This window comes from Penicillium odoratum (assembly GCF_028828045.1).
Source record: "Penicillium odoratum strain IBT 22623 chromosome Unknown utg000004l_segment0_segment0, whole genome shotgun sequence".
Lineage (NCBI taxonomy): Eukaryota > Fungi > Ascomycota > Eurotiomycetes > Eurotiales > Aspergillaceae > Penicillium > Penicillium odoratum.
This window is the reverse complement of record NW_026643146.1, coordinates 1585050-1612935: the sequence shown is the minus strand read 5'-3', so window position 1 is coordinate 1612935 and position 27886 is coordinate 1585050. Positions and strand designations below refer to the sequence as shown.

At 48.4% G+C, this 27886-nt stretch overlaps 9 protein-coding genes across 9 annotated transcripts; 3 read left to right on the top strand and 6 right to left on the bottom strand.

The window, feature by feature from the left end:
- Positions 1–392: 392 nt before the first annotated feature.
- N7520_004870 (uncharacterized protein) lies at positions 393–1169 on the bottom strand (the record flags this gene model as incomplete). Its single annotated transcript, XM_057138804.1, has 3 exons — positions 393–786; positions 854–987; positions 1044–1169. The coding sequence occupies 3 exons, from the start codon at positions 1167–1169 to the stop codon at positions 393–395; spliced, it is 654 nt and encodes a 217-aa protein (XP_056997011.1).
- A 3110-nt stretch (positions 1170–4279) lies between these two features.
- Positions 4280–5626, bottom strand: N7520_004869 (histidinol dehydrogenase family protein; the record flags this gene model as incomplete). Its single annotated transcript, XM_057138803.1, has 2 exons — positions 4280–5219; positions 5268–5626. The coding sequence occupies 2 exons, from the start codon at positions 5624–5626 to the stop codon at positions 4280–4282; spliced, it is 1299 nt and encodes a 432-aa protein (XP_056997010.1).
- A 769-nt stretch (positions 5627–6395) lies between these two features.
- On the bottom strand, positions 6396–9240 carry N7520_004868 (putative C6 and C2H2 transcription factor RegA-like; the record flags this gene model as incomplete). The annotated part of the gene is made up of 5 exons (XM_057138802.1): positions 6396–7395; positions 7442–7701; positions 7757–8502; positions 8550–8995; positions 9044–9240. 5 exons carry the CDS (start codon positions 9238–9240, stop codon positions 6396–6398), a joined length of 2649 nt encoding a protein of 882 aa, XP_056997009.1.
- Positions 9241–9776: 536 nt separating this feature from the next.
- On the top strand, positions 9777–10733 carry N7520_004867 (DODA-type extradiol aromatic ring-opening family dioxygenase; the record flags this gene model as incomplete). Its single annotated transcript, XM_057138801.1, has 3 exons — positions 9777–9780; positions 9828–9958; positions 10008–10733. The coding sequence occupies 3 exons, from the start codon at positions 9777–9779 to the stop codon at positions 10731–10733; spliced, it is 861 nt and encodes a 286-aa protein (XP_056997008.1).
- A 1361-nt stretch (positions 10734–12094) lies between these two features.
- On the bottom strand, positions 12095–13465 carry N7520_004866 (uncharacterized protein; the record flags this gene model as incomplete). The annotated part of the gene is made up of 1 exon (XM_057138800.1): positions 12095–13465. The coding sequence occupies one exon, from the start codon at positions 13463–13465 to the stop codon at positions 12095–12097; it is 1371 nt and encodes a 456-aa protein (XP_056997007.1).
- Positions 13466–14041: 576 nt separating this feature from the next.
- Positions 14042–16715, bottom strand: N7520_004865 (RFX family transcription factor; the record flags this gene model as incomplete). Its single annotated transcript, XM_057138799.1, has 3 exons — positions 14042–15572; positions 15627–15944; positions 16000–16715. The coding sequence occupies 3 exons, from the start codon at positions 16713–16715 to the stop codon at positions 14042–14044; spliced, it is 2565 nt and encodes an 854-aa protein (XP_056997006.1).
- A 2036-nt stretch (positions 16716–18751) lies between these two features.
- On the top strand, positions 18752–21645 carry pldA (uncharacterized protein; the record flags this gene model as incomplete). The annotated part of the gene is made up of 8 exons (XM_057138798.1): positions 18752–18812; positions 18865–19265; positions 19320–19472; positions 19522–20143; positions 20195–20455; positions 20502–20962; positions 21008–21553; positions 21631–21645. The coding sequence occupies 8 exons, from the start codon at positions 18752–18754 to the stop codon at positions 21643–21645; spliced, it is 2520 nt and encodes an 839-aa protein (XP_056997005.1).
- A 3519-nt stretch (positions 21646–25164) lies between these two features.
- N7520_004863 (ribose phosphate diphosphokinase subunit PRS1) lies at positions 25165–26853 on the bottom strand (the record flags this gene model as incomplete). The annotated part of the gene is made up of 5 exons (XM_057138797.1): positions 25165–25195; positions 25248–26284; positions 26350–26470; positions 26526–26535; positions 26595–26853. 5 exons carry the CDS (start codon positions 26851–26853, stop codon positions 25165–25167), a joined length of 1458 nt encoding a protein of 485 aa, XP_056997004.1.
- Positions 26854–27015: 162 nt separating this feature from the next.
- N7520_004862 (bifunctional precorrin-2 dehydrogenase/sirohydrochlorin ferrochelatase MET8) lies at positions 27016–27811 on the top strand (the record flags this gene model as incomplete). The annotated part of the gene is made up of 2 exons (XM_057138796.1): positions 27016–27108; positions 27173–27811. 2 exons carry the CDS (start codon positions 27016–27018, stop codon positions 27809–27811), a joined length of 732 nt encoding a protein of 243 aa, XP_056997003.1.
- Positions 27812–27886: the final 75 nt, after the last annotated feature.

Sequence of the window (27886 nt, the reverse complement as noted above, 5' to 3'; positions counted from 1 at the left end):
TCTCAAAATACATTTCCTACAGTATCAGGTCACTGAGACTCATTGCTCTTGGCATCCAAAGCCGCCCTTGCCCAATTCTGGTTACTCTGCAAACAGCCCTGCATATTGGCTCATCAGGAGTCAAGAAACAATGACGTACTTGATGGCGAAGAGAGTGATCAATGATAGTTTTTCAAAAAAGGCGAACCATAAATACTCAATTTCTACATGCATACCCTGGCATTTCATATTCTTAAGCCTTGGGATATTGATGATTCACTCCTTCGCCGACATTCCCGCCAAGTCCATATTTAGCTCTTAATATTACACCTAATGAGATCCAGGACACGACTGCGTTTGGACTGCTCCAATCCAGAAGCATTGGCCGGCCCTGGTAGACACTTCGATTATTTCTAGAACATAGACACCAATGCACTGGATAACAAAGATAGGCCAACCATTGCGGCGCCCACAACCAGGCCAGAATTACGGTGCCCATATTCCTCGCTCGCACCGCCAGTCTTCGTTGCACTCGCCGCAGCGCCAGTTTTCGTCGCAGTCTCGCTGTGAGAAGCAGTCCCTGTTGCTGAAACAACTCCCACGGTCGTCCGGACAATGGCAGTTGTTGTAGCAGCCGTGTTAAAGCCAAGTTCAACGGAAGCGGCGGGCAGGGTGACAGTCGTGGTAGCCATACCCAAGAGTGTTACGGAAGAACCGCTCTGAACAGCCACACCAGGAGCCATTCGTAAAGTAACACATACTGCCGATGCTCGAGCGTCGATATAGCTACAATCGACTACGGAGGTACTGCTGAGGGGTTAGTTACGTGTCGAGAGTGGAACTTGCTCCTGGTTTCATTCATATCATGGCTCACAATGTCTCAGAAGGAATTGTATATGATAGTTCGACAAATGATGGGGCAGTGACAACGGTCACACCAGTCGCAGGAAGCGAGCAAAGAGTGGCCTCGGCATCACACTTTACATTGTACGTGGTATGAGTGTCATCCTGTGGCATTCATATTAGTTATCGACCCTCTAGAATAGAAAGGTTGCGCGGCATACGCCTCCAACAGTAGAAATGGAGTAGTCACTCAAGTTAAGCCACTGAGCCAAGAAGGGTGAGCTAGCAGTAGTTTGAGCATAAGCGGCGGACACTCCACCCCAGGCAAGAAGAACGTGAAGAAACATTTTGAAGTATGAATTCGGTGATATTGTTGGTAAACGCGGGATAGACCATGGAATGGAAGGAAAAATCACTTCGATAAAAACCAGGGGCTAGTTATCTATCATGTAAACACACGCTGATGCGCTCGGATTGACTTGTGGATTGGAACTAAATTAGTGGGGGTTATGTAGCCCCTTGGACCCCGCGCGTATCACATCGTTATGGGATTGAACGTGTAATGACCCATCTGTTCCCCTGTAACCCTGCAGAGGGAAAATCAAAAGAATTCCCCACACTACTGCAGCCGATACCCTCTATTTATTACTCTTTTTGTTGTTTATTCCACGCATGATGTCCCGCAAAGCATGGCAAAGCTTAGTATCGGGTTGTGTTGTCGGCTGTCACCTCATCTTACGCTGCCCAATCATGATCCGCAGTGGCGGCTGACTTTTAATGAGTTGTGTTATTTTGGGTTTGTATACAGATCTAACCCAATGGTTAGTGCGTATGAGTATGACAAAACAATATCTTCGAAATAGGTGCTCCACCAAACTTTATTGACAGGGATCATGGCCGAATGTGGCACTTTTCGAGCAGTTGTGAATGCGGGCCAGCCTGTCAAGAACTCTCAAATGTCAAAATTCGCAGTGTCAGGTGGGCCGCGATATCCCCGAGACGGAAATCCCAAAGAGCTTAGCATAGAGAAGAACCCCATCTCCACCCGGAGTAAACCCGGACGTGCATGTTGTCCATGATGAGGATCCGAGGGCGTGATCATTCTCGAATTTGTCGGAAATCAAGTCAGTGAAGGTGTTTGCATCTCGTCAAAAAAAAAAAAAATAATCAAGGAGTAATTAAAAATGGTATCTCTTTGGGACTTGTCCTGCATCTTGCCGACGCTTGGTGAACTCGGAAATTGACGACTCACATTTCTCGAGCCATTTTCTTTTCTGTTCTTTTCTCTCTTTTTTTTATAAAAAAAAAATTGCCAGGTGACGGGGTTGGTTTGCTTCGAAGACAAGCCAGCCAAACAAAGCTAACGCCATGTTCATGTGTTGAGCTGTCTAAGTAGGATTCTGGTTGCAAGTGGGCTTTATCCGCACGGGACCTTTTTAAACAGCAGGCTTTTCTTCCGAAACTTTGGCCAAATTTAGATTTTTGTCGAGTGGCTTGAGAGCTGTGGCCTCATTCTCAAGCATTTTGTGCCGACAAGTTGTCGAAGTTCTTGCCCTAGCTCTATATTGAGCCGATTCAGCAGAGAGGGGCAAGTTCCATCTAGCTTTGATTCATCTTTTGACGCGTGGGAATCTTAGACGGTCCAATAGGTCCCAGCCAGGAGCCTCAAATATGTGGCATATTGTAGCGGCGAAGATGAACAATGGCACGGAAAGGTCCATTGATTTTCTGACATTCAAGCCTCAGGCCAGTTGACCGCGATCACGGCAGCGAATGAAATTGCAGTACATAACAGAGGCCATGGGAATAAATCTTTGCCTACCAGGGTATGTTCTTTATAAAAGCAAATGTAGCCTTCTATTGGATGTCAAACGTGTGTAAGCGAAGGCTGCGCGTGACGGGAAGATCAAGCGTAAGGGAGCAGAATTGGGGGGAATTCTTGATGAATCGTTAGGATTGCCCGCTTTGTTTGGTCTCTTTGCATGCCCTGAAACGAACGAAGTGAGAGAAAGGGATTCTCCGCCCGCGGGGATACCCCTGTTCTCCAAAAACTTCATTGTTTTTGGTTGTTGTAGCCAACTTATGGCTTCTCATTCGCTAGTCCCGTCCACTGTCCTCCTCTGATTCGCTACTTTTCCGTTCCCTCTCATTCCACGCCCTCTTCTTATTGCTTTTCAAGGATTCATCATCTTAGGTTAGTGTTGGCGTTTTTGTCCTGGTCTACTGGCTCTTTCCTCCATAACCCTAACAGCCGACTCCTTAACCCTAGTGTCTGTGCTTCATATTTGCTGCTTATTCGTTGTACACTCTCATTCATTGCTTGCATGCTTTTGCTACGCAATTTTTTAAAGCCTTCTTTAAATTGGTCTGCCACCCGTTGTCCGCCCGCGGACAAACCCCTGTTCTCAGAAATCTATTGATTGTTAGCCAGATTCTGGATCCTCATTCGATACCTTGGCCCACTTCTATCCTCTGATTCGCTATATCCCCTTCTACGCCCACTTCTGATTGCTGCTCAAGCATTCATCATCGTGGTTTAGTGTTAGCGGTTTATATTGTGATTTAGTGGCTTCTTTCACTCACAACCCTATCAGCTGACCCCCTAACCCTAGCGTTCATGAGTTTACTTACAGCTTATTTGTTGGTCACGCACGCTGGTTGCATGAATGCTCTTGCTACGCACTGTCATAATGTTTTATTATTATTGGTTTGCCATTCGTCTGTACAGCGTGTTTGCTTATGAAATGTGGGCCGCAATGCATTGACATTGAATACCCCCAAACTCGGTGGAACCCGACCTCATCGTTGAAATGGAAAAATTACGTGCATTAGAAGCCAAAACACTTGCAGCTTAAGCTTTACTTATCTGACTCAGCCTCTTTAACTTTCATCCCTGATGTTAATACTACCACGTCCTTCAAATCAAAGACCACTAGTGCCACGTCGTTTCAGGGCTTACAGCGTGCGGCCGCGCGCGTCTTCCAGTTTGTTACCAGGGAATGCAATACAGCCTAAAAAGGATTAGTGGGGAATAGATAAAAAGAGACTAACGTGTTTTGAACTAGGGTTCGGAAATGAATGTCTAAGAGTGTAGGGGTAAATCTGATTTCAAATACTACTGTACTGATATCTCAGAGCTCCTCGATGTCAAGTCTCCTCATTACGTTAATCAGGAAAATAAAGAAGGCAGATAAAGAAAAGGGAGTTGTGAGAGTCCTATCGCCTGGACACTGGATTTTGGTGTCCACTGCGATCCTTTCAGCCCAGGGCTACAGAACTACATTGAATTAGCCTAATATTGGATAACCAAAAGTGGTCAGATTAACTACCCAGGGGCAAAAAGCGGCAAAGGAAATCTAAGTCGTAAACAAAAATATACACAAACAGTACATAGATGTTCTTATCGGTACTTTGAAATTGGGCATCGAATATTTTCGCTTAATACATGCATGGTACACTAGATCCAATCAAATTTGTCTCCCAAGTATTGATGCGCGCGAGCATCACCCGAACGGGCATGGCCCTCAAAGTTCTCCGCACGTGCAGATCGACCACAGAGACGACCAAGCTCGCCACTCTCCTGCTCCGATGTGACTTCTTGATAGGTCACTGTCTTGAGGTACTTACCCACCCACAGACCGCCAGTATACCTGGCTGCACCACGAGTTGGGAGAACGTGGTTAGTTCCAATACACTTATCACCGTAGGAGACGCAGGTCTTCTCGCCCAAGAACAAGGCTCCGTAGTTGGACATCTTGGTTAGAGCTTCGCGCGGGTTCTGTGTGAGGATCTGCACGTGTTCGTATGCGTACTCGTCTGCAAGCTTGTATGCTGCATCTAGGTCCTCGACCAGGATAACCTCTCCGAGACGGTCCCAGGAGACTCCTGCGATGTCGGCGGTGGGAAGGACCTTCAACAGACGGTCAACTTCGGAGATGGTCTTCTCGCCGACGGTCTTGGAGTTGGTGATCAGGACAGCTGGGGAGTCGGGGCCGTGCTCGGCTTGGGAGAGAAGATCTGTGGCGAGGATGAATGGATCTGCATGTTCGTCGGCGACGATCAGGATCTCGGTTGGTCCGGCGGGAAGATCGATGCCGATCTCTTCGCCGAAGAGCTGGCGCTTGGCCTCGGCGACAAATGCGTTGCCTGGTCCAGCAATGAAATCCACCTTCTTCATCGTCTCGGTTCCGATGGCCATCGATGCGACGGCTTGCACACCACCCAGGACATAGATGTCATCCGCACCTGCGAAGTACATCGCGGCGATTGTGTTCGCGGGGATCTTTCCGGCGATCGGGGGTGTGCAGGCAGTGACATGGGGAACACCAGCGCATTTGGCAGTGAGGATCGTCATATGGGCCGAGGCGAGGAGAGGATAGCGACCACCGGGGATGTACCTGTGCAGGTTAGTATAGTACTTCTTAGATCAGGGTGACGATACTCACGCGCCAATTGAATTGATGGGGACATTCTTGTGACCAAGGTGCACGCCAGGTCGAATCTCCATCTCGAAATCCTTAATGCAAGCTCTCTGCGCCAGGGCGAAAGTCCGCACATTCTCTTGAACTTGCTTGATATCGTCGATAATCTGCTGCGGCACAGTCGAGATGATAGACTGAATATCTTCTTGCGAAAGCTTGAAGCTTGCAGGACTCCACTTGTCGAACTTCTCCGAATAGCTTCTCACAGCCTTATCACCGGTTGCACGGATATCATCAATGACTCCGCGCACGATCGCAGTCGTGTCCACAGTAGGTGCGGACGCACTGCTAGACACATTTCGTTGTTTGAGCTTGAGGGCCATGGTGAAGTTGTTTGATTTTGATTTTGATATTGATATTGATATTCCAAAATTAATTCCTGCGACCTTTCACTTATAATAAATCTCGCGTCTTGTGACGCGCCTGAAGCTCTCGATCGGCCTCGGTGCCGATTCCGAACAATTCGAACCCCGCAAATTCGGGATGAGCGTGGAGACCACTCCTCGGTATGTGGGGGAGTCCATTGTTCTGCGATCCGAATTGCTTCACGAACTTGATTGTATCCGATCTGTGGATTTCTGGTCGGAGAGTTGTCCGGCGGAAGAATTTTTATCAGGAAGAGCTGAGAGAAGGATATGGAAGAAACTCAACCTGGCAACTTCCAGTCCCGTTGACTTTGGCAATCGCCGTGCAAAGCACAATTTAAGGAGGTTTTTACTTGATCAAATGCTTTCTTTGCTAGACAATTCGAATTCAAAAATTAATGACATCGTAGCGTATGTCTTCAATACGCTTGTCCGTATGTTGTGATCCTTTCCCCGCATTTTCATGTGAGTGTAATGCTGATCATGCACATAATATTCCACTTATAAAGAATTACTTTATGAGCATAATGCCCTGCAAGAATGAAAATCAGGGTTGACGACTCAGAATGATGCCCCATCGAGTCTCTAACGAAACATCAGCAGCTTTGCGTTGAATTACAATGTGCTGTTGGTTCTACAGTTTTGCATTATTGAATAGCGTGACTAAATCACAATCATTGGGTATCACGTTAAAGCTCGTATTATACATGGATTCATATGCCATACGCTAAACACCAGGAACACAATGTCCCAGGTCACCCATCAACTGAGCCAAACTCTGCACCAATGGCGGTGTGCTCTCAGAGATATCCGCTCTCAGTGCTCTCTGTCCAACATTCATGACAGACCCAAAGTCTGACAATAAGACTATTTCGCCAGGTCCCTGTAACGCCGGAAGACCACAGCCCATCGTAACGAACTTAGTTACGTCCGCGACTTCCTCTCCATCTAGGAAGACCGTCGGTCCTTGACTAGGGAGTGGGGAGACCGGGTTTCCTAGGAGTCGGGTGTTTTTGGCCCTAGACACCACACCATAAGACCAGAATGCTAGACTAGCGTAGAAGACTCCGATAGCGAAGAATCCAGTTAGTGACCCGGGGGGCATTTGGCGAGAGGCACGGATGGTTTGTCCGGCGTGCCAGATTGCTCTTCGAGAGTCGGTGCTGGCTATCCATTCTAGGGCAGATTGGTATACCCGTCGGGCCTCTTGCTTGTCTTCTTTGCCTGCGAAGAGTTGGAGCTCTTCTAGGGACATGTGAAGCAGCATTGAAACCACTTCGCAGACTAAGATAATCTCAGGTCGGCACGGGACGCGTAGCTCTGAGCATACCATGCGAAAGTGTTGGAGGGCCTGGTCGAGTTCTTGTTGACGGGAGTTGGTCACTAGGGCATGCCAGTGCTTGGAATTGCTGGTTGAAATAAATTTTAGTCGGTGGTATTCATTGATCAGGGCAGAGAGACCATGGAGAAGAACCATGGCGCTGAATTGGGTATCGATGCGATCTTGGAACGCTGATAGCTGCGACATGTCGCGGAGAAGCTCTGCCAATGATGGCACACGTTCAGGACCAGCAGGATACAGCTGTCTCCATTCGGCGGCTGATTTGGCTTCCCATAATGACCGAGCTGCTGGTAAAGGGAGTTCCAAATCAGCATAGGATATCAGTGGATTGACGTTGAGGGTGACTGCAGTTTGCGCATCGTGGAGGAAGACGTGGTATACAAGTCTAGACAGCATTAGTAGTAATCAAAGAAGGATTGAGTCGCGCTTACCTTTTGAAAGACTCTTGTTCGATCCACTCGTGCCATTTGCGCTCCAGCACATCATCCGTGTCCTCTGGGAAAGGAATAACGGGCGAATATACCGACCGACGATATCTCAACCCTCGACGGAGCATGGTGATCAGCGGTTGAGAAAAACTCTCTGCAATTTCTGTCTTTCGTCTATTCCCGCTCCAAATTCCGATATCGATATTCAAGGCGTAGGTCTGTGATGTTCGTAGGTCCCGTGTGGCGAGATTATCTTTTTCATACTAGTGCTGTCAGCGTCGTGTCAAGTCAAGTTAAGTTCAAGGGTAGGAAGCGAACCTTCGTAGGCATATACATCCGCACAATTTCCAACAAAGCATAGCCAAGTTTCCGAATCGTAGGAACTGGTGAGCGTACTGCTCCTGCAGCAGCCAGCGCCGCAAGGATACTCGCATGTTCACCACTTGGGCGAAATGTCGGCGCGTGAATGAACGATACCACGTTGTGGCTTTGATTTTCGAAAAATTGCTGAATCAATCCATCCAACAATTCTGTGCTGGGAAAAGACTTCATGATTCGATTCAGGTTGGCCTCGCGACTGATTTCAAGAACCAGGCCGAAAATCTGGTCTCGACTGCTCGATGACAGTCGCTCGCTTAATATTTGTCGGTCGGCAGCAACTTCAGGGCTATCAATAACTTGGGGAACAGATAGGTTTTCATGATCAATAAATGCACGATCTTCTTGGAGCGGTTTCCATGCCGATAGCGAAGACCGGTGGTAGGCTGCCGCTCCGATGCCAATGCCACTGTCGGCATCAAAACGGTCCTGTTGTTCGTTTTCATACCTCGGCATTACACTTCCAGCATTATACATGTCTATTAGACCAAAGTCGCCATCGGTCAAGCTGAAGTCAAGAGCCGGATTCTCCAGCACCCCGTAAGGAGTGAACTCAGGGATTAGACTTGAGGGGTCAAAGGGGTCATTATATCGGCCGAGCGAGGATATGAATGAGTCTGGGAAGAAATTGGGGAAGAATGTGCCGTCCACGCTGAAAATACCACTTTCTTGGTCCGTTGGGGAGACTACTCCTGTCAGCTCGTCCTCGACGTTTGGGGTGGGCCCTACATACCACCATATTCGATTTGAGGCTGTGTATTCACTGTAGTGCCTGGCGACGGTCCCTGGTTAAGTGCCGGGTCGAGTACCACATCGGGCGCAGGTCCCTGGGGTGTCTTGAGGACAGCATTGGGTAGGAAATCATCCATTGGGGTTGGCATAGGCGAAAAATTCACAGTGGCAGTCAAATCGACCGGCAGATTAGACATCCCAGTCTCTTGTTCATCATTTTGCTGCGACGGTTCAGGTGATGAGTCCTGCCCGACATCCTGCCAATCACAATGCAGATTCCTTTCGCGACATCGTTTACATGGTTTTTCTTCGTCGCATTTCAGCTTCGAAGAGGCACACGCTTTGCATGCTTGTGATACTCGACTTTGCTTTGCAACGGAGGAGCTTCTTTTACGTTTGCGATCCCTATCGTGCGCATGTCCCGCTGCGTGGCGTTTCAGCAGATCTCTGCATGATGATCAGTGACGCGTCGTCAATCCAACTAGGAGCACTTACGGACGGGCGAATCCCTTATCACAGACATCGCAGATGTACGGCTTCTCCCGCGTGTGTGATCGAACATGACGGATTAAATGATCCGCTCGATTATAGTGGCGTTTACAGAAGCCACATTGAAAATAGCCTCCATCTTTGGATTTGGTAGGAGATTGGGCGGTGTTCAACTGCTCAGTGGTTGGAGAGTCATGGAACATCTTTATCCCCAGGCATTTGCAGTTTTATTTTCAAATGAAGAAGAGGGGAAGTTGGTGAGTTGAAATCTGGGGAACTCGGTAGTTAGCGGAATCATGGGACCGTTTACCCCGTTGCCACATAGCTTCATCAAGCTCGCCAGTCAAATTGCCGATCTTTCTCATCCCCCGCTCCATTAACTTGTCTACCAATGTTTTTCTTTCCTAAGACCGCCATAGGGTTCAACTCCGCACTTTATGGATTCCCCAGATTTTTGCTCGTAAAGGACAACGAATGATTCGTCTGAGTACCGGCTGGGCAAGCCCAATCCCTGTCTTTTGCCCCTCAGTTAACTCAAAATGGGCATAAAGTTCATGTGAGGTTGGGGGGATTACGCAACCCCTTAATCCCTTTATCCCCGCATAACTTGATCGGGATGTGGGGAACCCTTTCCGACCGCGGGATTGGGGCCAATATTGTATTCCGGTGAGATACGATATATTGGAATAGGGTCCTTGGGGTTTCTTGAAGACTTTCAAAGTTTGAAATAAATTTCAATATGGGTAGGTTCTGTCCTTAGTTGTGTTTGGACTTCACTAACAATGATTAGGCCTCACACCAGTACATTTCTTCTCCCATGGCTCCACCATGATGCTGGGAGAAGAGTCCGAAAGTGCTGACTATTGGAAAAAATGCGGAGATGAAGCATTGGCACAGGGAATCAAGGGAGTTGTGATCATGGTAAATTTTCCCAACCAGCCATCGATAATATAATAATAACACTCGATAGGGCGCGCATTGGGACTGTTACGGCGACAAAATCGAACTAGCAACCAATCCAAACCCCGACAAAAGTCCAGTCGCCTATGTCAAGCCTGAGAAGTATGTCAACTACAAACTCAACCCAGACCTGGAGACAACCGATCGATGCATCAAGATGCTCGCCAAGGAAGGATACAATGTCGGCGGTAACCCAACTTTCGACTGGATCCACGACGTCTATCTCATTCTCATCCGCATGTTTCCTGCTGGCTGTCCACCAACAACGCTGATCTCGATGAACGCCCGGTACGATCCCCATTTCCACATGAAGATTGGCGCAACACTACGACCCCTACGCAAGGAGAATTATCTCATCATCGGAACGGGAGGTGCAGTTCACAATCTGTACCGCAATCGCTGGGCGCCCATGCTTCGGTTCCGGGATAACTTCGCCATGGAGACGCCGCCAGAGGATTGGGCAATGGAGTTCCGACAGTCAGTGGAGGATGTCATCACCAAGACATCGGGGCCGCAGCTTCGCGCGGCCATGACCCGGCTTATGAAGCATCCTCGATTTAGAGATGCGCATGCTACGGATGATCACTTCATGTCGGCGATGTTTGTGGCGGGTGCGGCTGGTGATCCTGAGGATGAGAACACACCTGCTGTGCTGGCTGCAGAGAGCTGGGAACTGACCAACATGTGTAACTCTCAGTTTACCATTGGTCGTTGGTCCAAGGAAATTGCTGTGTAGTACTTTACTGTCAATTGTATTTAATATTCAAGCAAATGGAGTTTCCACGGTTATTATAATCAGGCAGAGCTTGGATGATCAGGAGACATTGCAACTCGTGGCTATCTATAGCTTATAGCTGAAGTAGACCAACCCCTTCTGTTTCCCTGCACAAATGGAAGCTTTTTCAACTGGGGCTGACTGAGTTTATTCAAGATGAGTATCTGCTTTCAAAGCCTATAAGTGCTCCACTATAAGCCACCTTCCTTCCTCCACAGCCGATATATTCAATAAATCCAGTGAGTAACTTATCGACGCTAAATGGAATGTTACGAAACCGTGAAGGTCTCGGGGGCCTGTTGCAAATTCCACCCCGGACAATAGAGATCGTACTTTCTGGAAATTTTCTACATCATTCCATCAAGAAATGATAATATGTGGCAGATTTTCTTGGTTGATTAGGAAAAAACTCGATTTCCTGTGCCGAACGACAATTTGTTGCCGTTTCAGGCCTCCAAACCCTGCTTCTTATGTGTGTCATCCGTCACCACAACACACTACACAGAGATTCATTATGGATAGCTTCAGTTCTGCTAGACAAGAAGGACAGAGAGTAATACATATAAAAGGTTTACTCTTAAATAAGAATATCAGTCTAACTTCTAGACCCCGATGATCTCTCCATTTGACTGATATAAAAAAGGTGTCCCCCCTTTTATAATCCGTCTCTGCTTAGCCATGTTATCCCTAACTTGATTGGGATGCTCAGGATCGAACCAACGCTGTCTTTCGGACGCGCATACGCTTTACAGCTAATTTGGGAGATTTCTCTGATCCAAACAGTGATCATCAGCGGTGCTCTTGCCACTGGGACAAGAGGGAGGGGGATACCTTTTTCAACTTACTCTTCCTTATATTGGTACTTTCTTAGCGTTTTGGTGAGGCCGTTCATATTCTCTAAATGCTTGGTTTTGTGGTTCTTTCATGATGCTATTCACGTTTCCTTTGCTTTTCACCTCCCCATTTCTCTTCAATGGGATTATTTCCAACACCGCCCCCCCCCCCGCCCCATTTACGCTCGAGGCTTCAACCACCTTCCACCTTATTCTCAATGTTACTTTCCCCCCTCCCTGTTTACCTTTGGGGCTTTTTCCACCTTCAACTTTATCCCCGAGGATACCTCTACCCCACAAATATCTTCTGCATGTACCTCCCACTTACCACTTATCAAAAGTCAAGCCGTGAGAAAACCCAAGTGATGGGATTAGTAAGTTTAGTACCATATAAAATAGAATTACCGAGAACAGTGAGGCTAAACCATGATTTTTGCCTAGCTGAGGTGGCAGGGTGATCTAGATTAGGTATGAGGATGTATCTAGGAATCACTCATCCTCTGCCCATGTTGTCCACTGTAGGTAGGAGACCAGATCTTTAAATATTTTCACCGAGGTTTCAAGATCTTGTTCATCCATCAATACTGAGACCAGAGTAGAGCAGACAGACCGGGCAACAGATCGCACAGCATTGCCACCCAATGAACCAACAGGAGCCGAATGAGGAATCCACTCCGCTGCACAGCGGTGTATAATGACCTCGCCATTATAAAAGTCCCGGTAATCAACGAATGGCTCCATGAGACCTTCAATTCGATCACGCATCTCTTTCGCTGACGTAAAATTCCCGGTGGCCAGAGTCTTCAGCTCGTCAGAATACAGAAATACAATCGCATCCGCGACGGCCTGCCAGTCGAATGCATCGATAGATGTATTCCAGGTATTAAGCATCTTGAAGACATCTTTCCTGATCGGTTGGAGGTCTTCAACTGGGATATGGCTCACTGTCGGAACGGAGCCGTCGCCGGGAAAGAGATCCAGGCCGTATGTATAAGCCGAAACGAAGTCATCCAAGTCAACTTGAACTTTCTTTCCAAGACGTTCATCGAAGCGTGCAGCCAGTGACCAATATTTAATCCCGGATCGAGGTCCTCTGCCACCCGGACCGGGACCATGGCCTTTTCTCCCTTTCCCACCCCCAGGCCCACCGGGGCCTGGATGACCCGAATATTCCTGAGGCTTTGTCTGAGTAATATGCACGACATCAAGATCACGGTCAAAGTTACACAGAATGATCTCAAAATCACCCTCCGTGCGAACAATCCCATCTATCCTATCATCCCAGTCCTCCTTCGCCATCCGACAAGCCTCAATCGCCCTCTGTTGCTCCTGGGGTGGTCCTCCAATCTTAGGACCTCCGACTGGCTGATCCCCAGTGATGGTGTTGTTGTACAGGATGCGATCCTGAGATTCCTTCCCATCACCAGGACCAGCCGACATACCATCGACGTACAGCAAGCGTAAATCCCTGGCGGCCGCGTAGGTATGCAGGTACCCGTTTCCATCCTGATCCGAGGCTGTAAACTCGTCAAGAGGTTGCTGTAGATCTTTCTTTGCGAAGAACTTGTTGCCGCTGCGGTGGGCGAAGCCTAGGGAGTGCTCGGGCTTGAAAGCGAGCCACTCCATTCCTTGGATTGGGTCTTTGAGGCCTGTTCCGTGGTAGAATTTGGTGCCTTTTGGCACGGTGGCGCGGTAGAATGACATGCCGTTGTAGTTAATTTCTGAACCATGATGTCTCATGGTGGACTGAATGGCGTTGAAGATGTGGTTGGCATTTTCCAGGTCATCTTCATATGCAAGAGTTGGGGAGAGACATGTCAAAAGGGACAGTGTCCCAGCCCAGTTTGGAGGAAATCGCATCTCGTAGTCTTCTGCAGGATGCAATGAGGAATGATCTTGATTGTCAACAGCAGAAAGTATTGCCTCGACCTCGGAGATTGATTACGCGTAATAAGATCTCCGAGCTCCACCGCGGCTTTGATAGCCCGATTAGGTAAAGCTTTAATGTACCGTTTACCATGTAACTACATGTAACTACTTGTAGGACATAGTTCAAGTATCGTCATGCCTCAGTTGTCATTTTCTCTCCGTTGAACACGATCCAAGCGTGTAGGAGCGTATGTACAGCCTTATTAGGAAAGAGCAGGCCAAAAAGTAGACAAGAGGAAGAATGCAAAAGCAAAATTAAGCTGAGGATTTCCCACGCCGATTAAATGCTCGTATGGACCTCGGACACCCTGACAGTCTCGCAAGCAAAACTTGGGGTCCATCTCGTGTCTCGTCTCTTCATGCAGAACAGTCAAAACGCCGTTCCGCCGTGACAAAGGAAAGCCTTCATAAAATAACAAAAGAAAAAAACAAAGGAAATAGGTACACCGGGATATCTCAACTCCAAACCTCAAAGACAAACCTCACAATGCATGCAGAAAGCAAAACTTAGATAACGACCACATCGCCTTCGGCATCTGCTGGGTCTGAAGCCATCATGTCACCATATTTACCCACAGCAATCAACAAAGGGTCATCCTCCAGGTCAATCGCGCTGTCATCGTTGTTGGGAGCTTGGAAGCCTGAGTCCGCAAGTGCTAGCTCTTTTTCACTTGGGGTATGTTTGTGGTCCACATGAGCATCGCGGCTGCGGCCATGGACACCCGGGGTCCCAGAGTGGGATCCATCAAAAGAGTTGCGATTGGACCCAAGGGGGTGCTTCAGCTGAAAGTTCCCCATCCCCATAGGTTCGGGGGCCACAGTAACACTTTGCAGGGTAGCCGGATTGCTCTGCATAAAACCACCCTTCTCTGCCTGCCAAAGCATCATCTCGTGGAAGAACACCTTGGTCATCCACCAGGCACTGAAACTAGCAGCACCACCCAGAGTCAAACGATGCAGAATGTTTTCCCACATGGCGTCCACCTTTTCGATGACGCACTGAGAGCGATGGCCGGCGAAAACAGCTGGAACGTTCAGAATAAACTGGATCCACTTGTCCGGGAAATTGTACTCATCACCAGGAGCGCTTTCGGCGGGGAATGGGTGAGCTGCAATGTCTTGAGGGGTGTCTGGTTTGCGATAGAAAGGCAGAGAGTTCATTGGGTCAACGTCATTTATTGGAGTTAGAAGGGCCCGAACGTCGTGTTTGAGGATTTGTTCAGTAGCGCGTGCAGCGCAGGCGGGGATGTTTGCTTTCGTGATCATTTCCTGTGGGTCCACAAGGGACTTGAAATCAGCCCACATTTGGTTGCGGTTTTCAGGGTGGCAGAGCCAAGCAGCAGCAGCATTTGCTGCCTGGTTGACATCAAGCATGTGCCTGAGGAGGTTGCAGAAGATATGGGCAGGGATCAGGCGAGCGATAGACACATGAGTTGGTTGTGACTTGAAGGTTTCCGCAATATGGCCACACAGTCGTTGGGAAATGGAGCGAAATGCGTCTAAAACAGGCTTAGGCACAACCTGTGTAGTGAGAGGTGCGACGAAAGGAATCATTTTCTGATACATCAACCAGTCGCATTCCTTGATCCATGGGGCGAGGTTGGGATGGGTCAAAAGCCTTTGAACAGGCACGGTCAAAGTTCCGTGGAACGCAGAGAAGTATTTCAGAAGGTTGCGTTCTTTACAGAACCGGAAGCTGTCGATGACGGAGATGCAGTGAGTTCTGTACAGGGCCGCGAGCGCATCTGCCACCTTCAGATCGGTGTTGGCAGGCAAATGACCACGTATATCGGGAAGAATGAGGGTGTCATTATCAACCGGTGCTTCATCGGTTGGGAACTGCAACATCTGGTGAATCATCCGGCCAGCATGTTGAGCGACATTTTCGGGGGTAACGGTGGTGTCGTGGCCAGACATGGTGGGCGTATCAGATGGACAACCACAATTTGCCACAGAGTTGGCAGGGTATCTGGGGGCAAAGGCTGCAGTTGGGGAAGGGAAGACGGCGGAGTCAGCGGTGGGCTGGGGGATACTGATACTAAAGGACGTGTCAGTAATGGAATTAAGCGTAGACGTGTCAGGTTTGTCGTACCTTCGTGAACGCATGGCACTTGCGGGTCTCTCTGGGGCTACGGATGGACCCCGTTGACTTGGCGCAACGTGTGTGCTCACTGGTGCAGGCTTTTGTTGCTTCTCCTCAATGACCGACAAATCGACGTAATGGTACTTGGACTCGCCACGAACTCCAAGACGTCGAGTCTGAACATTCGGGAAGATGATGCGCACCAACTTTCCAAACGACGCCGGGTTCAATACCGACACACGTTCTGTCCCACAGTTCTCTGCATAGCAGCAATACACACGGTCCCGTCTTACAGAACCTGAACTCTTCCTGCAGTTTTCTCGCAACCTATTGACCACTCAGTCAGCCAAACGCCTGGCAAAAAAAAATTCAGATTGCTTACCAGATCATGGCGAAGACCTGCTTCACCTTCTCTGCTTTACCGCCAGCACCTTCGTGCTTCATGACCTCGGCCGCCATTTGCTTCAACGACCAACCTTCGTATTGACGAAGCAATTTACGAAGCTCATTGTCATTCGCCAGCGTGGAGCTAGATCCTCTCTTCTTTTTCCCACCTTGTTCTGAGACATCAGGATCTTCGATGGCTTGCTCTGGCAGGTGATTTTCGATTCCACTGTCATAAATTGCCTGGTATTGAGGCACCGGGACACCAGGGACCCCATTGTGAGCCATTTCGGAGGGCAACGAGTGGTGGGAGAGTGTGTGACCGTGCATAGCATGTGGGGGGAAATCTTCCGGTCGAGACATGACTGCGTGGGCGTCTCGCAAGTCCTGACTTAAGGGTGCACCATGGGATTGATGACCGAACTGATGACCGAAACGCATGATCATGTCTTCTGGATTGTTGGCGAACATGCCATTGCCGACCTGAGGAGGCATGAATTGAGGGAATGCATCGATGTGTTGGTCTTGAGTTTGCTGTGTGGTGCTCGAGTGGATGCTAGCAGTTGAGCCTCGAGATCGAGCCCGACGGCCACCACGCGAAAGTGTCTCCGACCGAGATCGTAAGGGGTCCGCCGTCCCTGGGCGACTTTGAGGGCCCATGTGTTGGGTTGTCTGCGAGACCACGCTGCCTTGCGACGGGGCGCGTACTATCATGTTCTATGAGCATGGACGACCAGATTGATCAAGTGGAGTGTGCTCAAGCTTTCTCACCTAGTTCAGCAGGCATTCTGGGTCCGGTTGGTGAATCGGAAAAAAAGTGGAGGAGATCCGTCACCAGGGAGATGACCGTTCCTGCACAGGCGTGTTTTTCTTACCGACACACAGCGACGATGACCATTCGGGGACCAGAGAGCAAGCTGGAGGAAATGCCTAGCAGTGCTTTCAGCAATAATCCACACAAAAGCCGTCCCAAATTCGCAGGGCTATCGCTGGCCGCGTGGTGTAGTCGAAGGCGTGGGAGGATAAACAGAGCAAGCCGTTCCTCAGACAACGTTGTTTGGGTGGTCACGTGCATCCTGAGGTAAGCATTCCGCCAAACAAAAACAAACCAACGAACTATGCAGGGTGTTACATATACTAGTACTTACAAAGGAAACATGCTTTATCCTTTCTCAAGGGAATACTATTCATAGAAGCTGATGAATGGTCTTATCTAGATCGTGAACAGCGAAATCTTTATTGACCGGGACAGAAAAGCATGGGTTTTTTCAATTGTTGCCAAGTTGTCCTCCTCTCATCTCCTTCATTCGTGAAGACGAATTCATTTCTAGATTGACTTTTGAATGTACCAATATCTCCAGTTCCTTTGACTAAATCTAAGAGACTGATTGGTTTGGTGATTGGCATGGCCTTGATTCTTGTTTCTCCGATCTACGTCATACACTCGGAGAGAACCAGAAAACGAAAACCGCCAATAGGTCAGGGCAGCTGCACACTTCCAATGTTTATTTTTCTAGAAATTTTGAAATGGCTGTTTATTTAATTATCAGTTACTATTTAGGCTTCTAATGCCATATATATTTTTGATAGTAAATATTGACGTTACATAGGTACATAAATCTAACTTTTTGCCCCGATACATGCGGTGTATATCTTTCCACTCGAGCTCCTTACCGCCACACAGGCAGTCATTGAATCTCTCTTGCAACCCCTCCAAACACGGTCATTCCAGGATAAACCTTGGCGGGTAGTAATACCTAGGTAGTAGTACATGTAGACTAGATCGATTCAATGCCATTATACACTTACACCCTTGTATCCATTCATTTCAATGCTTATGTCTAAGTCGAGTCTAGGCCACAAGCACTTGATTGCAACATGAAGTTACCTACGTATAAGGCTCGACTGATACATATGCACAGGTAAGAATCGGAAAACACATATCAGGTCAGGCAAGTCTATCCAATGGATATTTGCTAACATACATGAAATATTCTCCTAAAATCACAATTCTGGCCTTCAAATGTTGGAACTACAGTGCACTAAATATTGCTACCATTTGGAGCCTCTGGCAAGGTTCACTCCGATCAATTAGGATGCTACCAAAGTCAGAACATATAAATACCATTTTGCTCTCTTACGTGTCAATCTGGTCCTGTGTACTCTCGTATAAGTCGAGAAATCTGCATCTGCATTTTCAGGCTAGGAAACGACACAGCCAAATGAGCAACCGATTACACGGGTAGCCCCAAGAGGAGCAGGAAATGGGGAATCAGACTACCTGAAACTAACTACATGTAGTCAACATTAAATACGTAGTTACGAATCGCTGTGCAGTTAACCCGTGGATCACATGTGCATTCTCCACAGTGTTGATCATGTAGCCTTTGAACCCCACAGATCGACAAGATGGCATACTGTATATTTACTATTAATGGATGGAATCAGGAACACCAATGTATATAGAAGTGATGTTCAACCCCACCAAGCTGGGCCGCCATCCATGTGGAGCCCAATTCTAGAACGGGTCAGGAACAGATGGCTTACCATGGTTAAGTGCGCCTTCTCATCATTGATCAGGTGAAGATCAACGCCAAGTTTATTTTTACGAGATAAGCCATAACATAAGGCTGAACTGGAGTGATGTCACACTAGCGGAGGTTCGAATTTTCCTCAAAAGATTTGCACCTTTCCTCCCCTCTTTTCCCCACACCGCGAGTCCGCGACTTCCGAATCCCCCACGCGTCAGAATGCATCGCTTTAAGGAGAAGTTCGAGCAAGGAATAGAGAACCTCGAAGAGAAATTCAAGGGTGATAAATCACAGACCTCAACTTGATTGACCCCGCACTGATTTCTTTCTAGAACACAATCTCAACGACGTGAAAGCCTCCGCGACACATTTAAAACACAAAGTTGGCAAGTTCTACAACATCGTCAACCCCAATCACCGCCATGATGAGGCGCACGAACAAGCCACGGATAAGAAACGGTCGGAAATTGCCGAATCCCATCGGTTCCACTCATTTGCGCCCGTTCACGAGAATAACCGCGTGAAATGGTACGTTGATGCGCTGGATTATCTGTGGGCCGTCTCTGAGGCCCTGGATAAAGCAACCGAGACCATCTACATTGCCGATTGGTGGCTGTCGCCGGAATTGTTCCTCCGGAGACCCCCTGTGCAGCATAAGGAATGGCGGTTAGACGAAATTCTGAAGAGACGTGCGGAGGCGGGTGTGAAGATCTACGTGATCGTGTACAAAGAGGTAGGATGCCTTTCAAAGAGGGAATAAGAGAGGGTTTTTGACTAACGATTCCAGGTCAACCAAGCTTTAACTTGTAATTCGGCTCACACCAAACATGCATTGCAAAATCTTTGCCCGGAGGGGACACCAGGACATGGCAACATTCGAGTCCTACGTCATCCCGACCACAATGTTTTTGAAAATGGCGCTGATATGACACTCTACTGGGTGCGTAACTTATCGCCTACTGCTAAGCTATCTATCCTAATGTGTACAGGCGCACCATGAGAAATTCATCGTCATCGACTACGCGATGGCATTTATTGGAGGTATTGATCTTTGCTTCGGTCGTTGGGATGCGCACCAGCACCCACTTGCCGATGTCCACCCAGCCGGTCTGAAGGATGACATTTTCCCTGGTCAGGAATTCAACAATAATCGCATCATGGACTTCCAGAGCGTGCAGGACTGGCAAAATAATGAGCTGAACAAAACCGAGTACGGTCGCATGCCGTGGCATGATGTCGCGATGGGCTTGATTGGCGATTGTGTCTATGATATTGCGGAACACTTTGTGCTGCGCTGGAACTTCATCAAGCGTGACAAGTACAAGCGCGTTGATACTGTGGATTGGTTGTTGATGGAGGGACGGGAGGGTGAGCAGGAGGATATCATTGCTGTCCAGCGGCCTAAGTATCCCGTTGGCGAGTATATTCATCACCCTTTGACGCCGCTTTCGACCAAGCCTCGCGGTGATCAGGGAACTGTGAGAGCGCAGATTGTGCGCAGTAGTGATGATTGGAGCAGTGGTATTTTGAACGAACATAGTATCCAGAATGCGTATTGCGAGATCATTCGCAATGCGGAGCACTTTGTCTACATTGAAAACCAGTTCTTCAGTATGTCCAATCCATGTTCCAGGGTTCTGTTCATCAAGCTGACGATTGCAGTCACGGCGACCGGGGACAACCAGCACCCGATTTACAACAAAATTGGCGCTGCCATTGTTGACGCGGCTGTGCGGGCTGGCAAGGAGGGCCGCAAATTCCGCGTCATTGTGGTGATTCCTGCTATCCCCGGATTTGCGGGCGACCTTCGTGACTCTGCTGCGACCGGTACCAGAGCCATCATGGATTACCAGTACAAGTCGATCTGCCGAGGCGAGGACTCGATCATGGGACAAATTGCTAAGGCGGGCGTGGACCCGAAAGGTAGGTCTCCCCAGCTCATGATATAGATAGATATTAACTGTTACAGAGCACATCTTTGTCTTTGCTCTACGTGCTTATGATCGAATCAACAAGACCCCAGCACTGGAGGAGCTTGAGAGCAAGGCCGGGGTGACGTACCAGGATATCCAGCGTGGTATCGCCGAGTCTATCATGGGTGAGAGTGTGCACCCCTCCGTTGGTAAAGAGGGCGATCACAACGAGAAGAGCTATGATGCCGATGAGGCTCAGAGGCAAGAGACTATGAAGAAGCTTGAAAGGTTTGAGCAGCAGGTTGAGCAGAACAAGGAAAAGCAGGGGGATGCTAGCCGAGACTCGGTGGCCCACGTTACCATGCTGAATGGTGGCAAGATGTCCGATGAGGTGTGGGAAGGTGACCCAGAAGCCGAAAAGGCCAACATCGTGCAGGAGGAGCTCTACGTGCACGGTAAGGTGTGCATCGTCGACGACCGCATCGTGATCTGCGGTAGCGCCAATATCAATGACCGAGTAAGTCCGGTCCCTTTCCTTCCAGGTATACTCTGACCAGTCTAGTCCCAACTCGGCTCCCACGACAGTGAACTCGCCATCGTGATGGAAGACCAAGACTTCATCGACAGTGAAATGAACGGCCAACCCTACCGAGCTGGTCGTCACGCTGCCACACTCCGCCGCCAACTCTGGCGCGAACACCTCGGTCTTCTCCCAGCACAAGACTACAACGCAGCGGAGGAACCGAATGCCCAACCCCCTAACGTCTGTCTTAACTCCATCCTTGAAGGTCCCGAGAACGACTTCGTCACCGACCCACTCGGTGATGCGGTCTGGAAGACGTGGACCGACCAGGCTAGCGTCAACACGGATACGTACCGGATGCTGTTCCGGGCGGATCCAGATGACCACATCAAGACATTTGAGGATTATGATAAATTTTACCCGCGTGGAGTAAAGCAGGGGCACCTATTTGATCCATATATGCCCATCGCCGAGGTGCGTGAGAAGCTCGATCGAATCAAGGGACACCTGGTGTGGCTTCCATTGGAGTTTTTGTGTGATGCCGAGATGGCGGAACCTGGATTGGCAGTCAATCAGATTACAGAGGTGAGTGCAAGTATTTGTTATTTGAGTTTTTTTTTCGGATCAGCTGGGTATGTGGGTACATGGCTAACAGCTTTCAGAGTATCTACACGTAGCGGTGACCCAGTTCTAAGTTCCAGGTTTTTTTTTTTACTTTGTATATCCTACATATGCTTGTACATACATTCATGTACGGAGTACTCCGTAGAAATGGATTTCAATCATTCAATACGTAAGTATTTGTCAGTAAGCTTTGTATTTTATTTTCGTACTATTGTCCTGTACTTTGTACATTTTATCTATTCCGTGATCCCCTCTCCCGATCTATACTAGTTCGTACTTTCTTCGGACCCACCTCCGAGCCACCAACTGGTCCTTGCGTGATGCTTTTGTGGAGTGATAAAGTTAGACGGACCCAAGCCCCTGGAAATCCTTAAATGCGATTTGTTCCCTGAGCCGTCCTGACTCGAAACCGCACACCACGCCACCGATCTCAGCCACCGATCGAAGCGAACAGTGTAAGCGAAATCAATTTCAAATTTCAAATTGCATTCGACCTGTCAATTCGTTTGAAGTCGCGCCACGAGATTGCATTGTGCGGACTCCTTTTCCTATCTTGGGTATTGGTCAGCCCCGCTTGGCGTCATAGGCGTCAGCTGGACCCGACGATCCGGGTCCAATGAGATGAGATGACAAAGTGGAAAATACTGGCAAGCTGGACCGAGTGGATCGGGTGGTTCTGGTTCATGCCGGGAGTTGAGATTCATTCCGGATACCTGGACAAGGGATAAGCCCTGCATTGGTCCTTACTGGCAGTGCAGTGCTGTAGGTAATCGGATGTGACCTGGCTGGCTGCATATGTTTGAATGGAATTATCTATACCTATCTAGCAAGGAACGCGCGTCTTAGAGCAGAATTTTATACACAATCTACCTAATTGGTCTCCTGTATATCTCCTACCTTCTTTTCTACTGTAAGTAAATAGTTTTGTATTTGTAAATAGTTTTGTAATTGTAAGTAAATAATTTTGTAGTTGTAAGTAAATAGTTTTGTAAGTGAATAGTGAGAAAATAAAGATATTACAGCAAGCTGGAAAGGAAAAGAACAGAAAAGAAAAGGAAGAAAAGGAAGAAAAGGCAGCAAATAGAGTTATATCAAGAGTAAATTTATTGTGACACCGAATATAGAACATAAACCCTAGAGCATCTATTAAAACATTTTGAAGAAAAACCGGAAAGAACTCCTCGAATGCATCCACTTTTTGAAACTTTTGGGAAACCCAACCTGATCAAATGCACGTCGCCAAACGCAGTGGGAACTTGGACGATTGAGAACAGGAAGAAGCCAGCAAGCCAGGAATAAAAAATAGGGATACCCCGGTCAAGGTATGCAAGAGACTGAAACTTTCATGCAGAGAGCTACTTGCGGAAAAGGTTAGCAGGCGAATTAAGTTCGAATCAAGGACCAAGACCAGAAACCGGTGTACATGACAAAGAACAAAGAACATAGACAAGGATTGAACGTACCATGAGTGGGTGGTGAATAGGAAGCATAAACTCAGCCCTTGGAAGTGTGGCAAGCATTGCACCGACAGTGGCCACAGATCTTACAGCGCCAGATCGCAACAAATGGGCCGGAATTGCAATCCGAGCATCGCCATGTCAGGATATTGCCATTTGTCGCTTGGACGATAGCGAAGACATGACCGGAGCATTGGTTGGCCATTTTGGAGATGTTGACTGGGGGAGGTTAGTAAGCGTATTTCATGGACCCGAGAGAGTGTTTCCCTACTGCACTAAACGATCAATGAGACCCGAGGGAGTGGAAGCGGTCGATCCCGGACAATAAATCCTGAGGATGGTCAAGGTTCGAGACTTTCGACTTGGAGAGAGTATGAGAAGTTGGAGAGAGTGAAGTATGGAAATTGAAGTCTTGTCGATGGACGTGTGGGCATTATATAGTCAATATTGAATCGTCTCTATCAACTGTACTTTGGCAAACCAATGATCCCGGCAGTCAACCAGTCCAGGTCTAAAGCCGTGAAATTCTGCAGAATGCCAATGACGCAGGTATCCGAGGTTTGGATTGGATTAAAAAAAATGATTTATTCCCGATCATTAATGAAAATGAAAAAGAAAAAGAAAAGGGAAAAGGAAAAGGAAAAAGGGATTATACATCCCTGTTAAAAGCTAGAACTAAGAGGCTAAAAGGCTGAGGCTAGGGGAACCAGATCTACATATATCTCATCTTGCATCGGCAGATCCAAGTTTCCAGCCGGAATCACGATCTGGCTACATCGAGCGATTGTAATTGGTAGGGAGCGATCCGAAAGGGATTTTGGGGTGATGCTAATTCGACTCGTGTTGGCAAAAGAACCTGTGGGTCTTCCCCCCCTTGTACTTGACGAGTATGTTAGTATTTTAGTTAGTTTTTAGTGCTAAAATACTGAGTTACCCCTCGCTGCGTCAGGCCGAACTAGGTCAACTAGTCTCCATCTCTATCTCCATCTCTAACTCTATGTCTATCCCGTCTACCCGGTCAATTCTCTATTCTAGAGTAAATAATCACGGGTTAATGCATTTGATCTTCTTGATGAAACCATGTAAATTAAGATGGAGAAATGAGAAATGAAAATTGAAAATTGATACATCAATTCCATTTTCCCACTAAAATAGCCTGATGGATCTGACGCTTGGACCTACACGGCTCTTCTCCACATGGCAGGGACTTTTTTCATTCCTCATAGGCTTAGCTTGAACCAATTCACTGGGATTGATGAGTCGTCTCGTCGGCCCGGAACTATGTCCCCGGTATCCGTAGGGGCTCGCTTGAACAAAAATTGAATTGTTCCCACACAGCCCCCAAATGCACCGATATACAAATGCACGGGGTTGTTCGGGCCTTTTCACTGATCCGATTCGGATGTATACAGATCCCCGGCATAAGTACCTGTCAGGGAGTAACAATTTGAAACCGGTCTGGGCCGATCTGGGTCGGGAAATTGAAGTCTACCTGTCAACTTATGCATCCATGACGATTGTAATCCAGTCTAGACCTGCTTAATTCTGCACGGCTTTTCCGCGCCCAGGGGGAAACACGGATGTCCGCATGGCCGTTGAGGCTTATGTCAAAATTCATATGATCTTCAATTATTCAAATATTGACTGATTGCTACATGTGGAATCCCTAGATATGTTCGAGATGTTCTCCGGTTCCGCTTCCACTGCCAAAGGCATGATTGATTCCCAAGGGAAAGAATCCGAAATCGGCTCCTTCGTACCTCCTCGTGATGATCGTCATGTTTTCATTTCCTATTCCCAAAGGAAGAGGAAAATAGAACACAAATCCACATCCCGATCTTTGCTCTGCCAACGCTCCGTTAAGGACACCTCGTGGATCACGAGATACCCCTGCAGTACCCAGTGTGGACTGCATCGCTGGGTGATGTAACTGAAAAAGTAAAGAAAAAAAGAGGAAAAAAACAAACAAACAATCTACGTCTTCACCGACGAGCGGATTTGTCAAAGTTTTTTTTCATTGTGAAAATAGGTATCATGCCATGAAATCATGGAGCAGAGTTCGCCTGCGAATCAGTAAAACGCCCTGGGTTAAATTTGATTTTCTTTTCCGGTCATTCAATCGTTAAGATGGAAAAGCGCCGAGACGCTATAGTCCAGGATTAGATTCATTCAACCAGTCAGAATGCAGTAGAACCTACCTTTCACCGTAGTGATGCCGCCGGATGCTCTCAGCCAGAAGCGTCGAAATGTCGATCACGATTAGCTTCTTGGACCGCTGGAGCATGGACGGCGGGATCGGGAAAGTATTTGTCACCACAATGTGATCAATGGACGAACATTCTTCCAGCTGGTCAAGGGACTCAGCTCCAAACAGGCCGTGAGTGGCGATGCAGTACACCTTTCGGGCTCCACCGCGTTTCACAACCGTCTCGGCGGCGGCGATCCATGATCCACTCTTGTCAATCATGTCATCCACAATAAACACGGCTCGGTCACGCACCTCACCGACCAGGGTGATGGTCTTCTCGTGCTCAAAGCCAGCCACGCTGGCCTCGTCATCATCAGATTCAACTGCATCGAATGAGCCGCCCAGAGCATGATCAGGGGCCAACGAGGAGACATTAGAGATCATCGAGTTCATCATGGCATCTGGGACTTCCGTGTGTTCAACGTCATCGCCAGCGCCACTGCCAGCGCCGGGGGTAGTGCCGCCAGACTGGGAGGCTGAGTCAGCATGGTAATCATCATCTACCAACTGACCCTGCACCAGACGGCCAGTCACCACATCCCGCACCCGCACATCAGTGTACTCGCAAGCAGCCTCCAACTCCGACGGACGACGGGCAGCCGGGGGAGTCTCGGGACGCAACAAAGACTCCGGTGTGCTAGGAGTTTCAGGTTCCTCCCGAATAGGGGGCGTGGCATTGACACGCTGCATGTGAGCTGCAAACAGCTGATCCTTGGGTCGGCTATCCTCGTCCATCGCATCGAAGAAAACAGTGCTGTCGGACATTGTCATCGGAACCTTCGGTCGCCGACGATCGGTAGTCACGATACCAAAGTTCAACTTCAACGCGTCGGCCAGCGAGGTGACCCGTTTGGTACCACCGGCATTCTTACTGACTACCACGCCGTCCTTCCAGCCAGCCACGTTCATCCGGATCCAGCGGGCAATAAACGGTTCGGCGAAGAGGTTATCGACGGGTTTGCCGAAGAAGCCTTGCATCTGAGATGCCTATCGATGTCGATCAATATCGACCATCCCCCAACAGTTAGATAGGACGGGGGCTGGGCACATACATGTAAGTCCATGGTGATGACATGGTCCACGCCGGCGATGGAGAGTAGGTTCGCGAGCATGCGGGCCGTGATAGCACCGCGGTGGCTCTTCTTCTTGGATTGGCGCGAGTAGGGAAAGTACCTCGTCTACGCGTCAGCATCGACTGTGATTGGGTCAAACAAGACGGGTAGCATACGGCATGACCGCTTGAAGATCGTCAGTGCATAATCCTTGTGGTAGAAGTTTTCTTTTCACGGCGACATACCAGTAATCGACTTGGCCGAACCACCCTTGCATGCAGAGATCATAATCAACAGCTCCATTACACTGTCATTGATCTTACTGCTGCCACTCTGGATGATGTAGACATCCTGGTTTCGTACCGAGGTGTTGATGTTCACGCTTGTCTCGCCATTGGCGAATTTGCCAAGGTCTGCCTTGGCGGGCGAAGTACCCAGCCGTTCACAAATAGTATCTGCGAGGCCGGGATGGGAATTGCCCGAGAAAATTTGCACACCCCGCATGGCGGATGGGATTGATGAGGAAAGAAAGGAGAAGAAGAAATGGAAAGGTGGAAGAAAGAAAGAAAAAAAACTAGCGTTTGCGTTGTTGGTCTTTAACGCTAACCGTATGCCCCACGTCTTATCGTTGAAAGATCATGGGTTATCACTCACCCGCCAACAGTCATGTCCAAGTTTCCCGAAGTTCAAGGTGGTGGCTCTTTGATTCTAGCTTGGCAGATCAAAGGGAAACATGTATTAGTCGTAGGAGGTGGTGAGGTGAGTTCAAATCCTTGTAATGAACTTTATTCAAGCTATGTTCCGCTCACATATTCACTCACAGGTCGCCGCGGGGCGTATCCTCAACGTCCTCGACGCAGACGCTCGCGTCACAGTCGTCTGTCCAGCTACTGGACTCAACGAAGAAGTCGCCTATCGAGTCGCCGAAAAACAAGTTACCCATATCGATCGGAATTTCGAACCCTCCGACTTAGATGATGTGGACATGGTGCTATGTGCCATTGATGATCCCGAAGCCTCAACCCAAGTTTGGAAATTGTGCAAGGAGAAGCGGATCCCAGCCAATATCGCAGACGTTCCACCTGAGTGCGACTTTTACTTTGGAAGCATGCATCGGGATGGACCTCTTCAGATTATGGTCAGCACCAATGGCAATGGCCCGAAACTGGCTAGTCTGGTGCGCAAGAAGATCGCAGCTACCTTGCCGTCTAACATGGGAGCTGCAATTGTCAACGTGGGAAAGCTACGCAAGAAGCTCCGGGAGGTTGCACCCAATCAAGAGCAGGGACCAAAAAGAATGAAATGGATGTCGTCGGTTTGTGAGTCATGGAGCCTGGATGACTTGGTGGAGATGACCGAACATGATATGGATGGACTTTTATCTCAATTCCATCCAGGAAATGTGCCTACACTGCAGGAGGTGCGCAATGATGACTCGTTACAAAAGCTCGCCTTGGAATGATCCTAGATATCAATAAAAGTCGTTATTCTAGACTGCTCTGTACTGAATGTACCATCCAAGTATACTCGTTGAGCT